Below are 21,340 nucleotides of genomic sequence, written 5' to 3'. Positions count from 1 at the left end.
ATGCCCAGTTTAATTGATCAGCTTCTTGTTTCTACAAAACAAGTCCTTCAGGGAGGGAGGCGGCGGCAAAACTGAATCTGTACAGAGAGGCTCTTGGGGGAAACGGAGAAAGCAGGGCGGCAGCAGACAACAGGGGCTGAAATGCCATGCAAAAATCCAACTGACTTTAAGCAGGAGTTCCTAGATAAAGATTCTGAATGTGCCTGCTGCACAGATCCCCTACCGTGTCACGCATTCTTGACCCCTAGCACCTACACTCAGGAGAATGAATGCAAAATGGACTTTTCTCTGTTTTAAAGATTTAAAACAGCCTCCACCAAAAATATTCACAGTTTATTGTTGTTGTTTTTCCATGAAACAAATAGCTAGTTAAAAACACATGACATTGCAAGAACAGAGTTGGACAAAGCAGTGCAGGCATCTTTCTTGTTACAGGTACAGCTGGCTTGGGGTGGGGTCTGGCACAAAGGAAGCCCTAAACACACAATCTACACGACAAAGTCCAGCTCACGGGAAGGCCTAAATATGTAAAATTTAGAGCTTTATTATTATTATTTTCCACACATGAGAAATATTTAACATACTGAACCTCGTGATTGGTTTGGCTTGCTTGTTTAAAAAGGTGATCTTTTTGTTTTAAAAAAGGTTTTAGTAAAATGCCCTTGGCTTCTTGTTTCTGTCTCGTTCAGAAGAGTTGTCCTGTTTCCCTTTGTGCAGGAGTCACGCAGAAACCAAAATGTACTTGCATTTCCCCATTTTCAGCAATAAGCAACCGCTGAGCCTGCAGGTCTTCGAGGAAAACCAATGTTAAGAACTAAGATTCCGTTAGCTATAATGCTTTGCAAAGTCACTAGCTTTGGAGAGAGAGGGAAATGATTCAGGGGAGAGGATGAGATGCACAGTGGTGGTGGTGGTGGGGGGGAATGCTTTGTAGTGCCCAGCAGGTACCATCATTGTGGAAAGCCAGCATTGAAAAAAGTATTGGGTCAGAATTTGAACTGCCACTGTATAGGATCAACTGTAGTACTATTGCAATTCTACAGAGGATCTGAATACCCCAATGATATATGCTTCAAAGTAAAAGGATCAGAAACCAAAGTAAAAGGATCAGAAACAACACCTGGAAATCTAAAAAGGGCAAATTAGGAGGTAGCCAAATTTGCTGCTTGAAGCTGAAGCATGACAGACTGTGCGACTTCAGCTATCCAGGCTAACAGAACATGAAAAGGAGGCAAAAGTTAGCAGGAAAGGTGTGTGTGTGTGTGTGTGTGTGAGAGAGAGAGAGAGAGAGAGAGAGAGAGAGAGAGAGAGAGAGAGAGAGAGATTGTTAAGCTGCCTCCAGACATCAGTGTGTCTAACTGAAACCACCATGTGAAATATTGGCATGGTATGCTTGATTGACTCTCCTACAGCCAAGATATGAAGAAACCTAGACATATTCAGGGCCAAGTAAGTAGTAACATCTCTGATCCTCAATATAGTTCATCAACAATATCTAACCAGCACCATAGCAAGCTGCATTTATGTCTGGTTGGGTAACAATAGCCACTTCCACCAGGGTTATGCATAATACCAGCCTGGCTATGCACCAGGAATAGAGCGCTGCACTGACTGGGAAAGAGAGATGAAGAAAGGAAGAGAGATCTAAGCCAGCTGCTGCAGCCCTTAGTGTTCCAGTGTGAGAACTATGACCTCAGCTACCTCTGTTTCTGACATGCAGATATTCTTCAGTGTAGCCCAGTTAAATTCAAGTTTTTGTTTCAGTATTTTTTGGTAAGATGGGAAATACTTTAAGCTGGAGACTAATCAAGGTAAGATTAATAAAACACGCTTTCTATCCTGGAAACATTTATTCTCAAATGGGTTATTAGTTCTGTTCCGCCTTCTGAGGTGACATACTTTAGCCAGAGGAATGCACCCCAAATAGTTAGGACTACTGTAAACAATGCAAACATGATTCCTAAGCAACTGCTTGTAGTGGAGGGGGGGATTAGTTTCATTCATCCAAAAAAGTTAGGTAACAGCAATGATGCACCACAAAAATCCAGAAGAGAGATTGACTCATTTGTCTAACCTGCTGTTGCCTTTAGTGGTCAAAATTCTGCCTATGTGGGGGCTCTGACTTTACTGTGCTAGAGATCTAAGTCCCAGGATAAGAATGCTAGCAGATGATATCTCTGAATTTCTTTTTCCCCCACCTCCAATTATAAAGTCCGTGAAGGATCTTCAGCTGTTCACAAAGGAGCAGACAGTTCCACCTAGTGGAACTGGGCTTCTCAGCTAACTTCAAGTAACGTTTCTTCAAAAAGCACCTGTATTTGTTGTGCCCTGGCAGCATATTCTCAAGCAAAACACTCTCCTAAAACAGAACTCTGAGAACTGAAAACTAGGGAGGAAACTGTCAGGTCCCTTCGCTTCACTTCTCCAATGACGGGATTCCATCAGTTGAATTGTTTTGGAAATGCAAGGTGCCAGTACAGAATGGCTGGCTTGCAACTAGTGAGATGGAATGAAGCTACTTCTTTGGAACAGTGTAGGAGCAAATCTAGGAGACACACCATTAATGCACGCCTGTCACTCAGACATGCAAGGTTAGTAATTTTGATTATTTCAATGGAATTAGAGATTATTATCCACAGTGGATTCCTTTATTTCAGCTTTATTGTTTCCAAAATGAAGACGGAACAGGCCATCTACATTCTTGCTGCTTGGCTGGGCATCGTTCGGATTTAGGTAAATGTAGGTGGGTAGTTTGGGTGGGATGTTGGAAGGTCAAGGATCTGGGGAAGTGATTTTTTTTTAAAAAAACAACCCAAGAAACAAAATACCCTTCCCCATACAATAAAAAAACAAACAAAACAAAAATAGTGACCCGTCTGGCCTCGAACTGGCTTCACTAAGGTTTAGACTCAGTAGGTTCATGGCCAGGGGAATCCTGGTTCAGTACTAGCACCACGTTTTGTTCAGACAAAGGCAAAATGTCCTGCCCCACAGGTGTCTGTGCTTTCCCAGAGAGCCACGAGATTTGCTCCAACGTTTGAATGTTTCTGGGCAGCCACGATGCCTGTCCAGAAGGCAGTGGAGCTTCTCTTGCAGGCCAAAGGGGTTGTTCAAATGCACACAATCTATCTGTGGGCCAAAATGGCTGCTCCGTGGAAGGTGCAGATGCGGCTTCTTGGCCTGAGCAAAGACTGTGCTCAGGAGACTGCAGTTTCTCAGCTGTCCAAAGCGATTGCTCCACCGATTGCAGTCCTTTCGCACTATGCCAAGGGGTCTGTTCGTGTATTTGAAAATTCTCTAGAGGGTGGGCTGCTTGCCCAACATAGCCCGAAAATTTCCCTGTAGGCCTGCAAGGCTGCTCCTCGGATACAGATGTCCGCTCTTTCTGCTGAGGAGTCTGCTCCACAGTCACAGAGCCTCTTTCTTTTGGCTGAGCGTTCTGGTCAACAGGCCTCAGTGCTTTCTCTGAAAGCAAAGGCCTCAGGCTTAGTGGGGAAGGAAGCTGAGGCCTCAGACCTGTGGTAGTGGAAGGCTTGTCTGATGGCATGGGCCGAGCATCTGCTGGGGTAGAAGCCCTGTTGGGCGGCTGTGGCTGTGGGACTACAGGAGTGGCTGGCTTTTCTGATGGTTTAGACCTCAGGGCTATGGGGGTGACTGGTCTGACCACTGGCTGAGATCGTAGGCTCAGTGGAGCAACAGACTTGCCCGAGGGCTTGGGTGTTGGGCCAAGAGAAATGGGCCTGTCCAGTGGCTGAGGCCTTGGAGATTCAGGATCAGCAGGCTTGTCCAACACCTGGAGCTTTGGTATCTCTGCAACAGGAGGTTCCTCCGAATTCTGAGACCTGGGTATGCCTGCAGTAGGTGACAGTTCTGACTTCTTGGATCCTGGTGGTTTCACTGTGGAGCTTTTGTCTGTTGTCTGAGGTCCCAATGCCTCCGGAGCAGGTGGCTTGTCCTGAGGTCCTGGTGCCTCTCCAGTGACCGGCTTGTCTGATAGCTGTGACTCATGAGCTACTGTGGAGGATAGCTTTTCTGACGATTGTGACTTCTGGGCAACAGCAGAAGCCTGTTTTTCAGAGGGCTGTAGCCTCAGGGCCACCGTGGAGGGCGATTTTTCTGAGGGATGTAGCCTGAGCGCCACGGCAGAGAGCGGCTTATCTGACGACTGCAACCTAAGGGCAAGGGCTGAGGATAATTTGTCTGAGGGCTTTAACCTCAGGGACAGGGTGGAGGGCAATTTGTCTGAGGGCTTTAAACTCAGGGACAGGGTGGAGGGCAGCTTGTCTGATGGTTGTAGCCTCAGTGCCACGGTGGAGGGTGCTTTATCTGAGGACTGCAGCTTCAGCGCGACAGAGGAAGGCTGCTTGTCTGAGGACTTTAGCCTCAGAGCCATTGAAGAGGAAGGTGGCTTATCTGAGGGTTGCAGCCTCAGGGCCACAGTCAGAGGTAGCCTCTCTGACGGCTGAGATTTCGGGCCTGTAGCCGCAGGCTGCTCGTCTGATGGCTGAGTGTTTTGGCAGCCAGCTGCCGATTCTGTGGAAGGCGCATACTCACGAATCTCTCCTGGCTCTAGAGGGTTAGGTCCGCATGGATCGTGTTCTGTGCAGGACAGGCGTCCGTCCAGCTTAGAGATGAAGAGCATGCCCTCTCGGTGCTGCTTGCAAAAGGACCTGGGGCACATCTCGCAGAAGGAAGCCGCCTCTTTGCTGCACACGTCACACTGGTGCCAAGGGCATTCCCATTTCCCTGCAGCACAGAAAAAAAAGGCGCAGCTTAAGAGGAGGTGAGAAAGTCAGATCGGCGAATGGCTGAAATCAACAAGAAAGAAAGCCTGGACTAACCCTGGAGGTTGCTAAGGGGATATCATCCAAAACAGCTCTAGTTTACCAGGCATCCATTTGCCATTATAAATTACTTTGCAGTTATGTAAAATGCGCTGGTTTGTTCATTCAGTTCTAACCACTGTGTTTCAAGTTAGTTTTGGTTCAAGCAACAACAACAACAAAAGTAATGATTTAAATCAAGTTTTCAAACTTAGCAAACTGAGCTGGTGGAACTTCCTTTTATTTGGTCTTTTGTCCACACCAAACAAGCACTCCACTCAGAGATGGTATGCTTCTGAATGCCAGTTGCTGAGGGACATGAATGAGGAGAGTGTTGTTGCACTCAGGTGCTGCTTCTGGGCTTCCACTGTGAGAACAAGATGCTGGACTAGATAGGCCTTTGTTCTGATGCAGCTGGGCTCTCCTCCCATTTTTATTATATGAACTGTCACCAGCTGCTAAGTTTGGGAGGCATCATTTCTCGCTCGAGGCTAGTGCTATCGATGCAGCTGTTATACTTAAGTTTCTATGAATAATAGTGAGAATACGTGACTGACCTGCAGGACGCCTGGTCAGATTGAGGCAGTCAGCATGGTACACCTTTGGGCAGCCTGGCCTCTTACAGGAAACCAGCTGCCCTCCATCCCCGCAGCTGAAACATTCATCCTCACGCTCCTTCATAATCTCTGCTTGGGATTTACGCTTCCCATGCCGCCTCTTGAACTTCTTGGACTTCTCTTCAGAGGCAGGTGGCTGGTTCTGGAGACAAAACAATGGCACTGAGTAAATGCTCAAAGGGAACAAATCCCAGTCCTCATACCTCTTTCTGTTAAACTTCTTTAGCTGACTTGATGAAAGGAAAACAGCTGCAATCACAATTCTTGAGGGGTAAGTAAACAGTTCAATTCTGAATAGGCCATATGATAAGATTATGTTTTCCTAGTATGAATAAACCCAGAGTTTCCCCAGCTATGAAAGTTCCTAACAAACATATATTCATTTTGGACACATTGGAAGTTTTACATTCATCCTGACCATTGTGTCAGGAAAACAACACCAACAATGTATTATTCATATGCTGTCCATCTAACAGGGTTGCCTCAGTCACTCTGGGTGGCTTCCAACAAATTAAAACATCCAATAAAGTAAAACATCAAACACTTAAAACTTCCCTATACAGTGATTAATGTTATTAGCACAGATCTCTCCTGACATTGGCTTTTTCCAGCCTCCCCCCATTTTCATCTGATTTAAGCAATGCAGAGTGGGCCTTAAAGGGGTGCCATTTTTATCAACAGCAATAGCAATCACACAGTAACTTGGAGAGGAGTATACTGAAGAGAACAAGATTCCTTTAAATTAAGTAAAAAATGAACCCCAAGCAATTCAAAAGGCAGCTGAAGGAAGAAATCTAAATAAGGGTTTGAAATACCTTTGGTCTTACTCCAAGGAAACCACTGCAGTTTGGAGCACCACATTTGCAGACTGTCTTCCCATTCCCCAAACACTCCAGGTTGTAGTTGAAAGTCAGCTCAGTCCCTGGTAATAAGAGAAATCAATGAGACCCATTTGGATTGTAATAGGCTTTGCTAAACCTGGAATAAAAGATTAAAAACAAACAAGAAAAACCAACCACCTCAAAAAAAAAGATGTGCAAATGCTGAGGAGAATCTGCTGCTTCTACTTTTCCTTGTATGTGCTGAAATTCCAGTGCCGGCTAGCAACAAAGGTCTATGACTTAGTAGAATTGCATTACCTTACCTCCTGAGGACCATGCAAGATGAAATTTCAACAAGCAGGATGAAATTTCCTACATTGTGAATATAGTACAAATACACAGATAGAAGAACATACCTTCCACCAATAGCCACCTGTCTGGGATGCTGTATTGTATCTTGCACTGAGCAGGGGGTTGGGAAATGACTTCAAAATACTACTCCCAACTCTTTGATTCTATGACAGCCGCTACCTATTAAAGCTTTCTGTTATATGTAATGGATGGTGAACGCAGAGATATATGTGACTTACTGTGAAGAAGTATCTCAACTTCTTACATGCAAACACTCAGGGAGGAATCCAACAGTGCTATGGCAATCGTTCCATCAGCTCAAGCTTTTCAGATTGTGAGACAAAATTACCCCCTCTGCTCCCCCCACATGCAGTTCTGGGGGTTTTATTGACCCCCCCACCACAAAGCCAATTTCAGTGAGAGAATGGGAAAAGAAGAGAAGTGCCACTGAATCAGCAGAAGTCCTTGAACAGAGTTCCATTAGTGGGACTCATTAGTTAAACCTGCCCTCAGGCTGCAGACTTTCATTTCTTGATACATACGCCAAAATATCAGAAACAAGGCTACTAATCATTAGGGCTCCTTACCAGCTTTGATATTTATGAGCGCAAAAAGGCCAACCCGAGTATCTCCATTCACTGACCACTTCTGTGTCTCACAATTTGGCTGGCAGCAATGGTTCATAAATCGAGCATAATTGCCTTTTGGTCCAGCATCAATTATTCGATCCTAAAAAGCACAGGGAAGAACTCAAGCCTTTCAAAACACAGAACTTTATTCTTAGCTATAAGCAGTGCAATACAGATATTGAATGCTCTAAGAAATTTGAGGGTTGGGGGAGATGTCTTTCCAAGAAAGCACACACACAGATCAGGTGGGTCTTGCAATCTAAAACCAATGCCAACAGAAGGCACAGTATCTTATTGTTTCAAACGTACATGAACTAGCAGTATTTTACTTCAGATATAGAAAACAGGAATGTTTTCACACACCTTGTCCAAAGTTAGCATATAAAAGTTGGTGATATCGTGCTCTTGGGCATAGCGGATTCTGGCCCGACATTCCTCCTCATCTATCAGCTCTCCCACATATTCGTTGACAAACTCACCCTGAAAGTGTGGAAGTGGGAAGAGATGAGAGAACAACAAACAGTACTCTGAATACAAAGCCAAGACCAATCAAACTCAGGGGGTTTGGGGATGGGAAGAGATACGCATAGGAAACAAATGAACAAAACACACACCCATTAAAACAAAAGTTACTAACTAATTCATAGCTTTTCATGGAAACCAAAATCTTTAGTGCTTTTTGGAAGGTGAGCCTGAGGAGGCACCATCTCTATTTTAGGTACCAAACTGCATTCCTTAATAAAACATGCTAGAGCATCATAACCATCAGTTTTATTACAAACTGGTTTCTTTTGACCTAGACCACTGCTCTTTGTAGTCTGGTACGCCTGTCACACTATGCCAACCCATGGCCTCCAAAAAAGAAAACTGTGAGTGCTTAGTGCCTCCCTAACCCTCCTACTGCTGTGCTGAGCTAATTCATAATTAACCACGAGAAGTAGCCAAGATTTAGGGCTCATGGTTTGCCTAGGAGAGCTGAAATTCAGCAATTCAAGCATTTACAGTAGTTACTTTTTACAACAGTAAAAACTGCAAATGCAGACATCGCCTTGATAGAAATTTTTTTGGTAATCCACTCAGTTTAAATATGGGGTTTAAGATCCCTTTACTTAGATGGGTATTAATTAAGGATGGTTTTGGTGTAAGAAAATGTGGGGGTTAGAAACAGTCTAATGAGCAGTCCTTTCCATCTGTTTCTTAAAACACAGAAGCGTGATGAAAAACTGGCACTCAAGAATTTGCGGTGTAGGATGAAAAGAAGAGAGGTAAGCAATACTACTCATCTGGGGAAATCCTGACATATATTGATTTCTGCTAAATCTAGTTCAGATTGTTTCAAGGTTCCATTAGCACAGAACCCAACTTATATATGTGAAGGCAAAGACTGACTATATATTTAGGTAACCATGGGAAACAAACTCCTACCACATGTGTATGTATGTCTCAGACAGGAATAATGACTCATTTCTTGTCTTTGTAAATTTTATGCTTTAAGAAAGGAAAACTAAATTCAATTATAGAAAGTGTGGGATGCTGAAACTAAACTTAGGGAAGAATTAAGACAGCAAAAAAACAAACATACCTTTTTAATGTCTCTTTTGGCTTGCAAACCCCAGCCTCTTGCCAGTGTGCGGAATATTTCCACTTCAGGATACTGCCTTTTGGTAAAACACTGATTTTGGCAACGTTCCCCAGCAGGGCAGACAGCAGGGTGACACTCATAGAGCAGCATGCGATTAATACACTCGGAGTCTAGGCCACAGGGGTTTTCATCAGCTGGCTTGCAATTGCAACGTGGGATCTCAGACAAGTCTGCAGTGAAGATCTGCACTTTGCCTACAGGCCGGTTCACCTTTAAATACAGATATAAGCCACTAAGTAAATCGGCTGGCCTAGCTAAATCACTGGCAGAAATGTAGCAGAAATGTAGACTACATACATGGAAATCAGAAACAACTTTTGCTACAGTGATACTTGTTGAAATGGGTCAATACTGCACTTTCATGTATATTGTTAATCTTTATTATTGTTTCAGCTGCAACTCTTCTACCAGCATAGAAAATGCACCTTCCACTTTAATCAGCTATTGTAATGGTGTTCAGTAGTGTGAGGTGGTCCTTTCTCAGGGTGGGACAGAAAGAACATACAAGTTCACACAGCAAGGAGACTCCCTTCCTTTCAACAGGATTTTATACACCAAAGATTTACTGCAGGTCAGCAAAGAGTTGAAGTTCATGTGGCCAACAGCTGACCTCATAGTTTACACTGGGATTAAAACATAGGTAAAACTCAATGTTGCACTACAGTAAACACCCTGTCAACACAAGCATTGCACCTTGCCAGACAGAATGATCCCCCCAGGACTTCTGGGGGTTCTCCCAACCCCCTTAGACCCAATTCAGCAGGAGTGGAGGGGGAAGAGAGGAGGGGAAAGTCCCCTTGTGCAAGTGGAAATCCTCACACAGGGCTTGCACTGACGTGACTTGTTAGGTGAATCTTGCCATGTGAATCTGTGGTACCACGAAAAACAGCTTGTGTACTTCCTCTGAAGTCTAAAGGAAATGTTTCACAGTGGACAGATTGTACAGATTTCAGCTTTTGCGGTGTAGTGGCAGGTGGCAAGATATGAAGAAAAGATTGGCAAGAAGAGTGTATAGTTAAGAGCACGTCCTGGTCAGCATTAACAATGGTTAAGACTTGTGCCTTCATTATGTTTAAGGATGGAGGCACACAGTCCCATAGCCCATAGCCCAACCACCATAGTCCCATAGCCCATAGCCCAACCACCTTCAAGGGATAGGGGGCAACACATGTGCCCAAGGCCCGCCATCTGCTATCATGTCCTGCATCCTCACCTTGATATGTTTGTAAGGAGGGGGCTTCTTATCATTCTTTTTGTCTTCCTGTAGCTGCCTCAGTTCCTTCTGCGTTTTCAGCTCTTCAAACCTCACAGCAGCTTCCTGCAGAGCTAAATTAAGAAAACTTCCTTATTATATATGAACAGACATTCAGCCACTTTTATATATGCACTTACATGAAAATATGCTGAAGTGAGGCACCAGTAACAGACGGGACAGGAAACAGCAGCCACAAAGAGGATTCTCTAGGATTCACAGTCTGTAGCAAAACTGAGAACAGTACTGAGATTTCCATACTCCCAGGCAGTAGCCAGAAAACTTTAGCATGCCTTTGTTTCAGGATTGCAAAAAGTAAAGACATTGTTTTGTGTAACTCAAGCTTTTTGAAATAATTTGTTTTATCCCTACATCTTAAAGCTACATAGACACCAATCCCTATCTACTCCATGCTGAGTTCTTACATCAAAAAATTTCACTTCAGGAAAGATTAAAAACAACAACAAAAGAGACTCAGTTCCGACCTCTCAACACACTTTAGCTTAATTTGTATGTCACAGTAAACCACAGTTAATAGTTCACCAGGAATATGGAAATCACTCCCACTTTATTCCATGCAGTAGCAAGTGGAACAACAAACTATAATCCCTGATTTAGTGTTATGTTTCCACCATGTACGCCAAGAGTTGTGGTTTGTTGCTCCTGCTCACTAGCAGAAGGGGAAAAATGGGGAGCAAGCTGCACACTCATGGTAAAGACTTAACCATTGTTTACCATGGCATGCAAATGCACCCACAGTTTGAGGTTCTGGATGGACAAAGTATAGTTTAGAACTACTTGTCTGCTTAGTGCTTCTGTGTCTAGGCCCAGTGGCCTTTGGAGGCAAAGCAATAGTTATAACTATAGTTAGTTTGCTTAGCAGAAACTATGGTTTGCAAACCTATTTCAAACCACAGCTTCCAATTCTGGTGTGCCGACCACTCACAAACCACTGCTCATCAGTTCAGACATCATGACAAACCAAAGTTGCTCAATCTATAATTCTAGCCAGGGCTATTTCTGAAGTATAATGATGCCAGAATCTATTCTTTTTTTCCTAAAGCAGCATCTTATTTCCCTGAGAACAAAGAAAAAGATGGGATTCATTGCTAACTTTCATGGTTACATTAGAGTAAAAGAAAATGGGTTACCCTTCTTGTAAATGCCATCAACTCCCTTTGCCATCTTGTCCTTGCTGCTCACATCTCCTTCCATATAGGGAAATACTCGAGCTTGGTGGGTCCAAAGGTAATCATTTGACCCAAAAAAAAGCACAGGAAATTCACCGATGACATGCTTCATTTTCTGGATGTTGACAGGGATGGTCCTAGGGTGGCAAATCTCAGCTGGCCACCACCTGGAGATGAACAAAGGCAAGAAAAACAGATGAGCCCATGGATAAATTTCTGGAATGTCTGTTTCCTAGATCCACTCCTTTGGAGATGCATCGTGTGTGTGTGTGTGTGTGTGTGTGTGTGTGTGTGTGTGTTTGCTAACCTAACCATGGCATAACAGGAACCCACATTAGTAGAAGACTTTACGTATTCTATTAACATTGTGGAAACAACTGTAAGGGCAGCAACAGCCATGCTGGTAAGAATACACATAAAGCTAAGGGAAGGTCCCCTCTTGACATTGTGAATACAGTAGTACCTTGGGTTACAGACACTTCAGGTTACAGACCCTTCAGGTTACAGATTCCACTAACCCAGAAATAGTACCTCAGGTTCAGGATGAGAACAGATATTGTGCGGCGGCAGTGGGAGGCCCCATTAGCTGGTACCTCACGTTAAGAACAGTTTCAGGTTAAGAACAGACCTCCAGAACGAATTAAGTTCTTAACCCGAGGTACCACTGTACAGTATTAATAACATTAGCAAAGCAAAAATGAGCAGTAGCAACAAGCTTTCACAAGAGACAACTGAAATCTTTTAAATATAACAGAATTTGCCTTCATTCACTCTCACCTGTAACGTCCCACTTTAACCCAGACCACCTCCTTGTAGTGTGGCTTCTTGCCAGCTTTGCAGTCGTTACAGTACCAGCTCCCCTCTGGCATGTCAATGTTCAGACACTCCCTGTGGAATGCGGCAGGGCAGGATTCACAGCACAGAAGGCTTCCACCTGTGAGAAAGAAAGGCAGGTATGTCAGGGACAGAACCACGGGAACACCTATGCACAGCATCACATTAAAAGGGGAGTTCATCCTATCCAGACCTCAAATCCCACTTCAGTTCTTTAAATGGAAAATGGGTCAAAAGAGGGTCGTGCTGGTCTCCAGAATAAAGTTAACTTCACCCCCCAGGTATCCATTTTATTGGAAAGGTCTCAATTGTGTCAAAGCCAATACAATATGCCGGTGCTAAACCCAATCATATCTATTTGCATAGCGAAGCACCTGCGGGCCACAACATTTACTTTTTTCCACTCCTTCGTCTTCTGAGGTGTTATATATGACAAGGAGGCAGTTAGGCCAATCTTCGCTCACAGAAAGGGGGATGGTGAAAAGGGGGAATCAACCATGTATACTGCCCTAAGCTCTATGGAAGAAGGGCTTAAGTTCCATATTCCATGTCTCATTTGCTGTGCCTGCTATGTCAGCAAGCTTAGCAAACATATATATTACATTTTGTTTTAGTGGCTTTATCACTGTGGCCCATCCCACTAACATGACCACTGCCTTTAGATACAGTGGTACCTCGAGCTACAGACACTTCAGATTGCAGACTCCGCTAACCCAGAAATAGTACCTTGGGTTAAGAACCTTGCCTGAGGATGAGAACAGAAATCACGTGGTGGCAGTGCGGCAGCAGCGGGAGGCCCCATTAGCTAAAGTGGTACCTCAGGTTAAGAACAGTTTCAGGTTAAGAATGGACCTCCAGAACGAATTAAGTACTTAACCCGAGGTACCACTGTATTGCATTCTATGGAAGGCCCATTGCCTTCTTTTGGCTGCTTCCCTTTCCCTTAGGCCCAAAGTAGGGACCCCCAGAGATGATCCTGACTGTATACCTCAGTCCGGCAATATGTTTCACTTACACAAAGGACAGCATCGTGGCCATTTGTATCATTTTGTGGTAAAGAGCTGATAGATTAGGCTGCCCCCTCACTTCCTCAACAACATCCTCCTATGCTTGTACTCATTCAAAACATGGCAACACTCATAATGCATCAGGCCCAGCACAAAGCGCCTTACCTTCTGAACAAACAAAGCACCAGCTGACATTTACATGCTCATGGTTTCTGCAGCCCCTTCGAGGGCTAAAATGATTTGGGCAAATCATGCTGTTGGAAGCAAGGATCACAGTCCCAGCAGCGAGGCAGAAATCATTCGAGTGGTATGCAACGGGACATCGGACACAGCGCATCAAGCGACCTAGCAGAGAAATATATTGGAATTACATTTTCTTAATAATAATAAAAGCTGAAAAAATCATTTATTAAGACACCAACCCCACCTTTAAAATATCCAAGAACGGGGGGAAACACCAATGAATTAAAATGAATGTAGAAATGCACTTCCATTCTGGACACAAGAAAAGGCTACTGTACCTTTAGATGCGGAGACATTTGCTGGGTTGGCTGCATGGCAAGTCATGCAGATGTGCAGTGAGCAGCGAAAGCCCTTGTTCTGCATGACTGTGGGGGGGTACTTCTGTATGCACTCTTCATGATAGTACTTCCCACACAAAGGAAGCAAGCACCGCTTGACGTTTTCTCCACTGTTCTTGCATACAAAACACGTGTGGACTCCTAATAGGAGAGGGCAGCAAAGTAGAAGAAACACAATCAAAGAACAGAAGGTGCAAGAGTCCTGAACAGCAGCAGCAGAGCAAAAAAAAAAAGTTACAAGCAGTCACCACGGCTGGAGGCAACAACAGACAAGATCAGGATTGCTCCAGCCTGGTAGACAGCAGAGCCGTTCCGCTCCATGCTGCAAAGCCATTTGTTTTCAAGAAGCTCCAACATTTGAAAGCAACCAGAGAGCTTGCCACACCACCAGCGAGTACAGTTTCGTACCTGTGGAACACTCAGTGCAGATAAACTTGCCCTTCGGCATTTCTGAGAGCCCGAGACACTGCAGGTGGAAAGCTCCACAGCACTGGGCTTCACAGAGCAACAATTCACCTGGCTTTTCACAGATCTGCAAAGGAATTATAAACAATGTGTGGTCAAGGACTGAAATTAAAGAGGTGGGTGTTATGTACTGAAGTTCTCACCCTGGGCCAGCAGGGGGATATTGTAGATAGTTATGCAAATAAGGGATCGAAAGTGACGTTCAGTGATTGGATAGTTTTAGAAAATTGTTACAGTTACGTTGTACTGGAGCTCTATATAAGCAGGCTGACTGAACCCTTCAGTTCAGTTCTGTTCTGGCCTGGGAATAAACAAGAGCTGTTTGAAGAATCGCTATGTCGTCTGATATGTTCACCCACAACTTAACAGTGGAAGTAGGGAATCCGAGCTTATGCATACCTACTAAACCACAGCTAACACATTTTCAGAAGTACCTTTCAGCAACAGCCGCTGTGGTCCAATTGTTTGGCTCAAACATTAGAACTTCGAGTGATTTACACTACTTCAGAAGCTCCTTACAAGGTGCACGTTAAACACACTTTTGCAATCCTGTACCCCCCACACTTCCTGTTTACCCAAAATGGTTCTGGGACTGCACACAAAATAAGGATTGTAGACAGAAAGCCCTCATGTCAAAATTAATAAAAATACCTTAAGAGTTTTGTTTGCAGAAGCTTTTAAAAAAGCATTGGATGCAAGCTCTGCAAAGATCTGGTTCCTGCTAACATGGCCTGTCCCCAAGTAGTCTGGCCGCATTCAAGCAAAGCACTTCAGACTTTTACCTGACACACGTTCTCCTTGAGAGCAGCTCCTCCTCCTCGCTCCCCCTGCATCCGTTTGGATGAAGGCACTCCATGGTCATTTTCAGACCCTTCCTCAATAGTCTCCTTGGGGCTTCCAGCTGTTCCATGATTAGTCCTATCTCCCTTTTGAGAAAAAGAAAGACTGTGATCAGTCAGATTATCTCTTTCATTTACCCCCTCCTCTCGGCTGCTCTTATAGTTTGGGTACAATACATAGGGGTGTTCTGCCAACCTGCTTGCTGAGCTGCATGCAACGCCTCTAGCCCTAATCACTCTGCCTGCAGAAGATGCCTCATGCTGTGGCGCTAACTCTCCTCACACTTCTCCACTTTTAAGGTTTCACTGAGGGAAAGAAACATTCTGAACTTTAATAAAAACACATGACTATGACTATTTTGCTGCCCTGTGGCAGTACACTTCCTAAACACCTATGTTGGGAATCTCCACAACCATTATTTATCCATTACATTTATATCCTGCCCTTCCTCCAAGTTGCTCAGGAGGTGGCATACATGGTTTTCCCCATCTCCATTTTATCCTCACAACAACCCTGAGAGGTTTGGTAGATTTGAGAGACAGCGACTTGCCCAAAGTCACCCAGTGAGCTTCATGGGTGGGGACTAGAAACCCCGTCTCCCAGGTCTTGCTCCAAAACGCTAACCACGACACCACACTGTCTCCAGGGCGCAACCTCAGTATCTGACACACAATGCTATTGATTTATTATATTTCATACCCTGCCCCCTCACAAGATCCCATGACGGGTTGCAAACATAAAATCATACAATATCAAAATAATCAAATAAAGCAACTCAAAACAAACCAAAGAATAATAGGGGTGGTCTCACAAATATCACACAAATGTTCAGCTGTCAAAGGGCAGGGTACAGAAGTGTGTCTTCAGCAAACAGTGTAGACTATATAATGAGATGCAAATGGACAATTGCAAATGACTGTGTTAAGAGAAGCAGGTGCAACTCTTCCACTCATATGAACACGTTGGTCACTGTGAGAAAAGGATGGGTTATAAAACGTAACCACTAAATAAATATATATAAACCCTAATGTACAGAAACCCTCCTGTCATTGCTAAACCAAGAGAAAGTTGTGGGCGTATACTTTCAAACAACTGGTGGGTGTTCAAGAAGACTGTAGTATACTGATTTCAGAGAAAAAGAACATATATTTCTATTCCATGAAAGTGTCACAGAGCAGAAAAGCAATTTCATACTAGGTCTTGTGGAAAGAACACAGTATGTGAAATACAAAACGTGCAGCTTTCATTTCCACATCCTGTATGTGAATGGAAATATAGTATTGTAAAATTGGAAGCCTATGACAGAAACATGCTTTAGAATATACTGTTTCAAATGTTAAAGCCAACTGTCCAGTGAATTTCAGTATACTGTAATCTAAAATGGACTCCCAACCATGTAAGTATCCCAACAATACCCCTAAAACCTGGTTTTATGTGCTTCTGAACTTTGCCTTTTTATGTTTTTACTTTGATTTTATACCATTCTCTGAATAGGGGAGGTTTTTTTGAAGGGTTTCAGGGCAGTTGGTGTGACATTCAGCTTGTAGCTGCGGCGAGTTTTTCCAGGCCTTATACACATTGTGAGAACAAGTTCCTGTAATTGTTGTTTGTATGTATAATTCAAAATGAATACATTTTTCTTGGTTTAGCGGCACAGAAATGTATGCGTGTATGAATACTTAGGTTAACGCAAATCTTTTAAACATGAGCCACTAGTTTATACACAATACTCTTGTGCAGTCCTGCCTTTGTTTGCTGCTAAGTCTTTTATACCTTCTTTTACAACACAAGTCAATAGTTTTATGCATTTTAAAAAATATAATGCTACTTCAAAAGGATGTCATACATGTATCCTTTTACAGAATCCAAAGCCCAGAAGTACCTCAGAGTTTGCATTTTCTCCCAGTACATCTTCACCCTTTTCCTTCTTGTATGGCGCTGAGGCAAAAGTACGTCGTTGCCGCTTCCGCCTTCTCTGTTTGCCTGGAACCTTTTCAGGAGCTGCAGCAAGGAAGATGTTTCAAGACAGTAATCAAATAACTGCACCCTATGGTAATTCTGACAACTATGGCCCTCAAATTTTAAACCCCAAAATCCAGCACTGATGAGTAGGACACACCATACCCATTCTTAACCCGTAATTCAATTCCAGATAAATGTCTGCAAACCTCTGAGGACTACACAGTTTAGAATGAAAATTCATATTGTGTTGTTGAGTATATTTTCACAAAAATAAGACAAAGTCACCCTTGTTCCACATTACCCAAATACCACAAGTTGGAAGAAAGTACCAGTGAGTTGATAAACTGGGTGGTTCCAGGTATCCCTTTGAACACCATACAGCAGAGTTACTGGCGTCTAAGAAGCCACCTTGGTTAACAGCTAGTTTCTCATCCTCATGATCATGAAGAAAAATGTGGTTGGTGAGCACTGAAAATTCAGAAAGGCAAGCCGAAGGACACCTTTGAGTCTCACGTTGTTTCTTATCACTCTGCTGTTGTCTGAACAGATTTCTGGCCAGATCCACCCCACACACCTTTTTCATCTTTGGAGTGCTCCTGAGTCCATCACTACACTCACTGCTGCCACAAATTCTAGTATGTTTTCATTTTTAAACTGACTCTGACTAATAAAGCCCTAAGTGGCCTCGGTCCTGTATACCTTGTCTCCACCCCCACCATCCAGCCCGGACACTGAGGTCCAGCACCGATGGCCTTTCTGTGGTTCCCTCACTGTGAGAAGTGAGGTTACAGGGAAGCAGGCAGAGGGCCTTCTTGGTAGTGGCACCTGCCCTGTGGAATGCCCTCCCAGCAGATGTCAAGACAGTAAGCAACTATTTTATTTTTAAAAGACAACTGAAGGCGGCCCTGTTTAGGGAAGTTTTTAATGTTTGATGCTCTTTTGTTTTTAATATTCGGCTGGAAGCCGCCCAGAGTGGCTGGGGAAACCCAGCCAGATGGGCAGGGTATTATTATTATTATTATTCCTTCTTTTTGATCTGGATCCAGTTCATTATTTGTGACTTGGTCTCTATGTGAAAATATCTGCTTACACTGCAGTGGGCTGATGATTATGTAACGTGACGGAAGAATCTTGCTTAGCTTATTATTAATGTTCACTCACAGGAAACTGCCAGCTTCATGCTACAGAACAGGAGCACCACCTACCTTCACCAGCGTCCAGAAGCTGAGATGTGGAGTACAACTCAGACATTTCAGTATCCAAAGGACCAGCCTCAGAACACTGCGAACAAGCAACAGGGACAATTTACCAAGCAAATTCGCACACCTACGAGATGTGATTCCCTGGCCACATCTCAATGGCAATTCTACCTTCAACATATTGACAAACAACAACAACAAGAAGCATCACAAATTTCCATAATCAGAAGGATGGGGAGGTGATTGCCCAGTGTTTGAACCCCTGGGTGGCAAGAAGTAGGAAGAATCAGATTTACTTAGTTATAATTGTTGAAGAATCTTTCTGCACAGCTGAAGCAGAAGAAAAATCATAACTTACACAAAAACAGTAAGATACTAACAAATCTAGAGGGGCCTCCACTAAATGCAGCATATTATACCATTTTCACAGTTCAAAATATTTAGACCCTTCCTTTTCATTTTTACAATTCACAAGGCAGCTTACAGCAATATAATCGTATATTTAATGAATTATCATGAAGGCAGCAGCAAAAGAAAATAAAGTTCCTGTGGCTTCACTTTATTATTTATTTATTTAGATTTATTTATTTAGTTTTGTCTACTACCCTTCATTCGTAGATCTCAGGGCAGTTCCCAAAAATAGATTTAACTAAATGGTTTGGAACCGGAATATACCAAGGACCACCTACTTCAGTATCAGCCTTTTCAGGAGTTTTTCTCAACACCTGAGGCCCCACAGATTGCTGGGTACATCATTCTTTGCTTCTGGCATGCAGACAAGCATTGGAGGATTTTAAAACAAAGGTTGAATGGTCATCTGTCAGGGATTCTTTAGCCATGATTCCTGTGTTGCAGGGTTTGGACTAGGCAACTGTTGGAGTTTCTTCCAAATCAACAATTCTGTGATTTTTTTGCAGTCAAAATTTGGCTTTTTCCTTTAACGAACGGGTTTTACTCTTAATGTCTGCTCTGCTGCAAAATTCTTCTTTTGTGTGTCTGGTTTTATTGTTTAATTGTTACTGTTTAATTTTTATCAACAGATGGATTAACTTTTGTTACTGTGAGCTGCCCTGACAGAAAGATAGGACATAAATGCTTCAGTACATAAACAAATGATTATTGCATTTTCATACTGGATGTGGTTGCTTTAACAGATTTTCAAAAAGAAAAGCAAGTTGAATTCATTTTTCATAAAATGTAGAATAAACATTCTATGGTTGTCCCTATCACAATAGGTGTTACAGAACAAACTGAAATTGAGTCCTGAATTAGCAGTGCGGCAAACCCAGAAGTGATTGTTCCGGTTTGCAAATATTTTTTTTTGGGAATGCGAACATCCAATGGAACTTCTGATTGGCTGCAAGAGCTTCCTACAGCCAATCAAAAGCTGTGGTTTGGTTTTTGAATGTTTTGGAAGTCGAACGGACTTCCGGAATGAATTCTGTTTGACTTCCAAGGTATGGAAAAAATGAAAATGAAAAAAATCTTCTAAGGACTCTGTTTGGATACATTTTAGCAAAGGGGGCCATAACCATAATTTCCTATAGAAAAGGCCTGCTCTCTAGCACAGGAAAAGTCTTTAGAGAGGAGTCCTGGTTTGGAGTTCCAGCCGATGCTTACGTTACTTTAAAACACATGCGTGCTCACACAGAGAGATATTTTGTACATCAGAGGCTTTCTTCTCTTCACAGCCAGCCAATCCACTATCAATTTGTTGAAAGAGTGCACTCTCTAGTGAAAAGAACTCCTACAGACTCCCAACTGAAAATAATGAGATATGTGCATATGTTTGACAGCATGACTCTGGTCATAGATTCAAAGGCTTACGGGCCTAATGTTCGCTCAGTTTGGACAATGACACCTTTTTGAAAAGAAAGTGCAACAAGAACTTTATAGGCTGAGCTCTGATTATCACTACAGTGGTACCTCGGGTTACATACGCTTCAGGTTACAGACTCCGCTAACCCAGAAATAGGGACGCGGGTGGCGCTGTGGGTAAAACCTCAGCGCCTAGGGCTTGCCAATCGCGTGGTCGGCAGTTCGAATCCCCGCGGCGGGGTGAGCTCCCGTCTTTCAGTCCCAGCTCCTGCCCACCTAGCAGTTCGAAAGCACCCCTAAGTGCAAGTAGATAAATAGGTACCACTTTATAGCGGGAAGGTAAATGGCATTTCCGTGTGTTGTGCTGGTGCTGGCTCGCCAGAGCAGCTTAGTCACGCTAGCCACGTGACCCAGAAGTGTCTCCGGACAGCGCTGGCCCCCAGCCTCTTAAGTGAGATGGGCGCACAACCCTAGAGTCGGACACAACTGGCCTGTACGGGCAGGGGTACCTTTACCTTTTAAGAACTTTGCTTCAGGATGAGAACAGAAATCGTGCTCTGGTGGCATGGAGGCAGCGGGAAGCCCCATTAGCTAAAGTGGTGCTTCAGGTTAAGAACAGTTTCAGGTTAAGAACGGAACTCCAGAACGAATTAAGTACTTAACTCGAGGTACCACTGTATTATTTTTTACTGAGTGCTTCTATTAGGTACCCTTAACCAAATGAAAGCCGATCAAAACTCTGTGCAGATGAAATAATTTTATATTCAGGAGCATAGCAGATCTTTGGTAACATTTGAAGCAGAAGGAAGGAACTTACCTTCTTTATGGAAGCCCACTCTCTCTTTGGTATGAATCCAGTATCCAAATCATTGGATTCCAACAGCTTTTTTGTTGGTTTCCTCTGGCGCTTACTCTCAAAACTCCCTAAAATAAAAAGGAATTTTCCTCACTAGAAACAAACTAGTTTTATCAGCACCAAGTAAGAATCAGTATAACACCAGTACTGTTTGTTGTACCTCATCTGCCCCAAACCAAGAAATAACAAAATTGGGAGGGGTAGCTAATGCCACAGAAGACAGAATCAGAATTCAAAATTACCTTAATAGATCAGAGAACTGTTCACAAGCTAACAAAATGATTTTCAGTAGGGACAAATGTAAGTTTTTGCAAGAAGAACCAGATACACAAATATAGGATGGGGGACACCTGGCTTACTAGAAGTACATGTGAAAAGAATCTAGGGGTCTTAGTGGATTACAAGCTTTACATGAGTCAACAGTGTGATGCAGCAGCAAATAAATCCCTAATG

The 21,340-nt window shown here is 43.4% G+C and overlaps 1 protein-coding gene across 19 annotated transcripts in view; it reads right to left on the bottom strand.

Moving 5' to 3' along the window:
• The window catches only part of NSD1 (nuclear receptor binding SET domain protein 1), a 69,043-nt gene that overhangs the window by 3,055 nt on the left and 44,648 nt on the right, over window positions 1–21,340 (bottom strand). For 18 of the 19 annotated variants that reach the window (XM_081900962.1, XM_081900957.1, XM_081900974.1 and 15 more), the window contains 16 exons: window positions 20,849–20,955; window positions 18,220–18,295; window positions 16,935–17,053; window positions 14,995–15,138; window positions 14,156–14,279; window positions 13,688–13,888; window positions 13,332–13,511; window positions 12,103–12,259; window positions 11,287–11,492; window positions 10,097–10,209; window positions 8,824–9,093; window positions 7,605–7,721; window positions 7,200–7,341; window positions 6,256–6,362; window positions 5,381–5,582; window positions 2,000–4,746 (listed from right to left, as the gene is read on the bottom strand). In XM_081900962.1, the coding sequence (XP_081757088.1) occupies window positions 2,897–4,746; window positions 5,381–5,582; window positions 6,256–6,362; window positions 7,200–7,341; window positions 7,605–7,721; window positions 8,824–9,093; window positions 10,097–10,209; window positions 11,287–11,492; window positions 12,103–12,259; window positions 13,332–13,511; window positions 13,688–13,888; window positions 14,156–14,279; window positions 14,995–15,138; window positions 16,935–17,053; window positions 18,220–18,295; window positions 20,849–20,955 (4,115 nt within the window). In that variant the 3' untranslated portion in view covers window positions 2,000–2,896. Of the gene's footprint in view, window positions 1–1,999; window positions 4,747–5,380; window positions 5,583–6,255; window positions 6,363–7,199; window positions 7,342–7,604; window positions 7,722–8,823; window positions 9,094–10,096; window positions 10,210–11,286; window positions 11,493–12,102; window positions 12,260–13,331; window positions 13,512–13,687; window positions 13,889–14,155; window positions 14,280–14,994; window positions 15,139–16,934; window positions 17,054–18,219; window positions 18,296–20,848; window positions 20,956–21,340 lie in introns of those variants that run through there. The other variant, XM_081900966.1, reaches the window with a different exon arrangement.

Source organism: Podarcis melisellensis (genome assembly GCF_964234715.1).
Source record: "Podarcis melisellensis genome assembly, chromosome: 2".
Taxonomy (NCBI): Eukaryota; Metazoa; Chordata; class Lepidosauria; order Squamata; family Lacertidae; genus Podarcis; species Podarcis melisellensis.
This window is presented reverse-complemented; position numbering and strand designations above follow the sequence as displayed.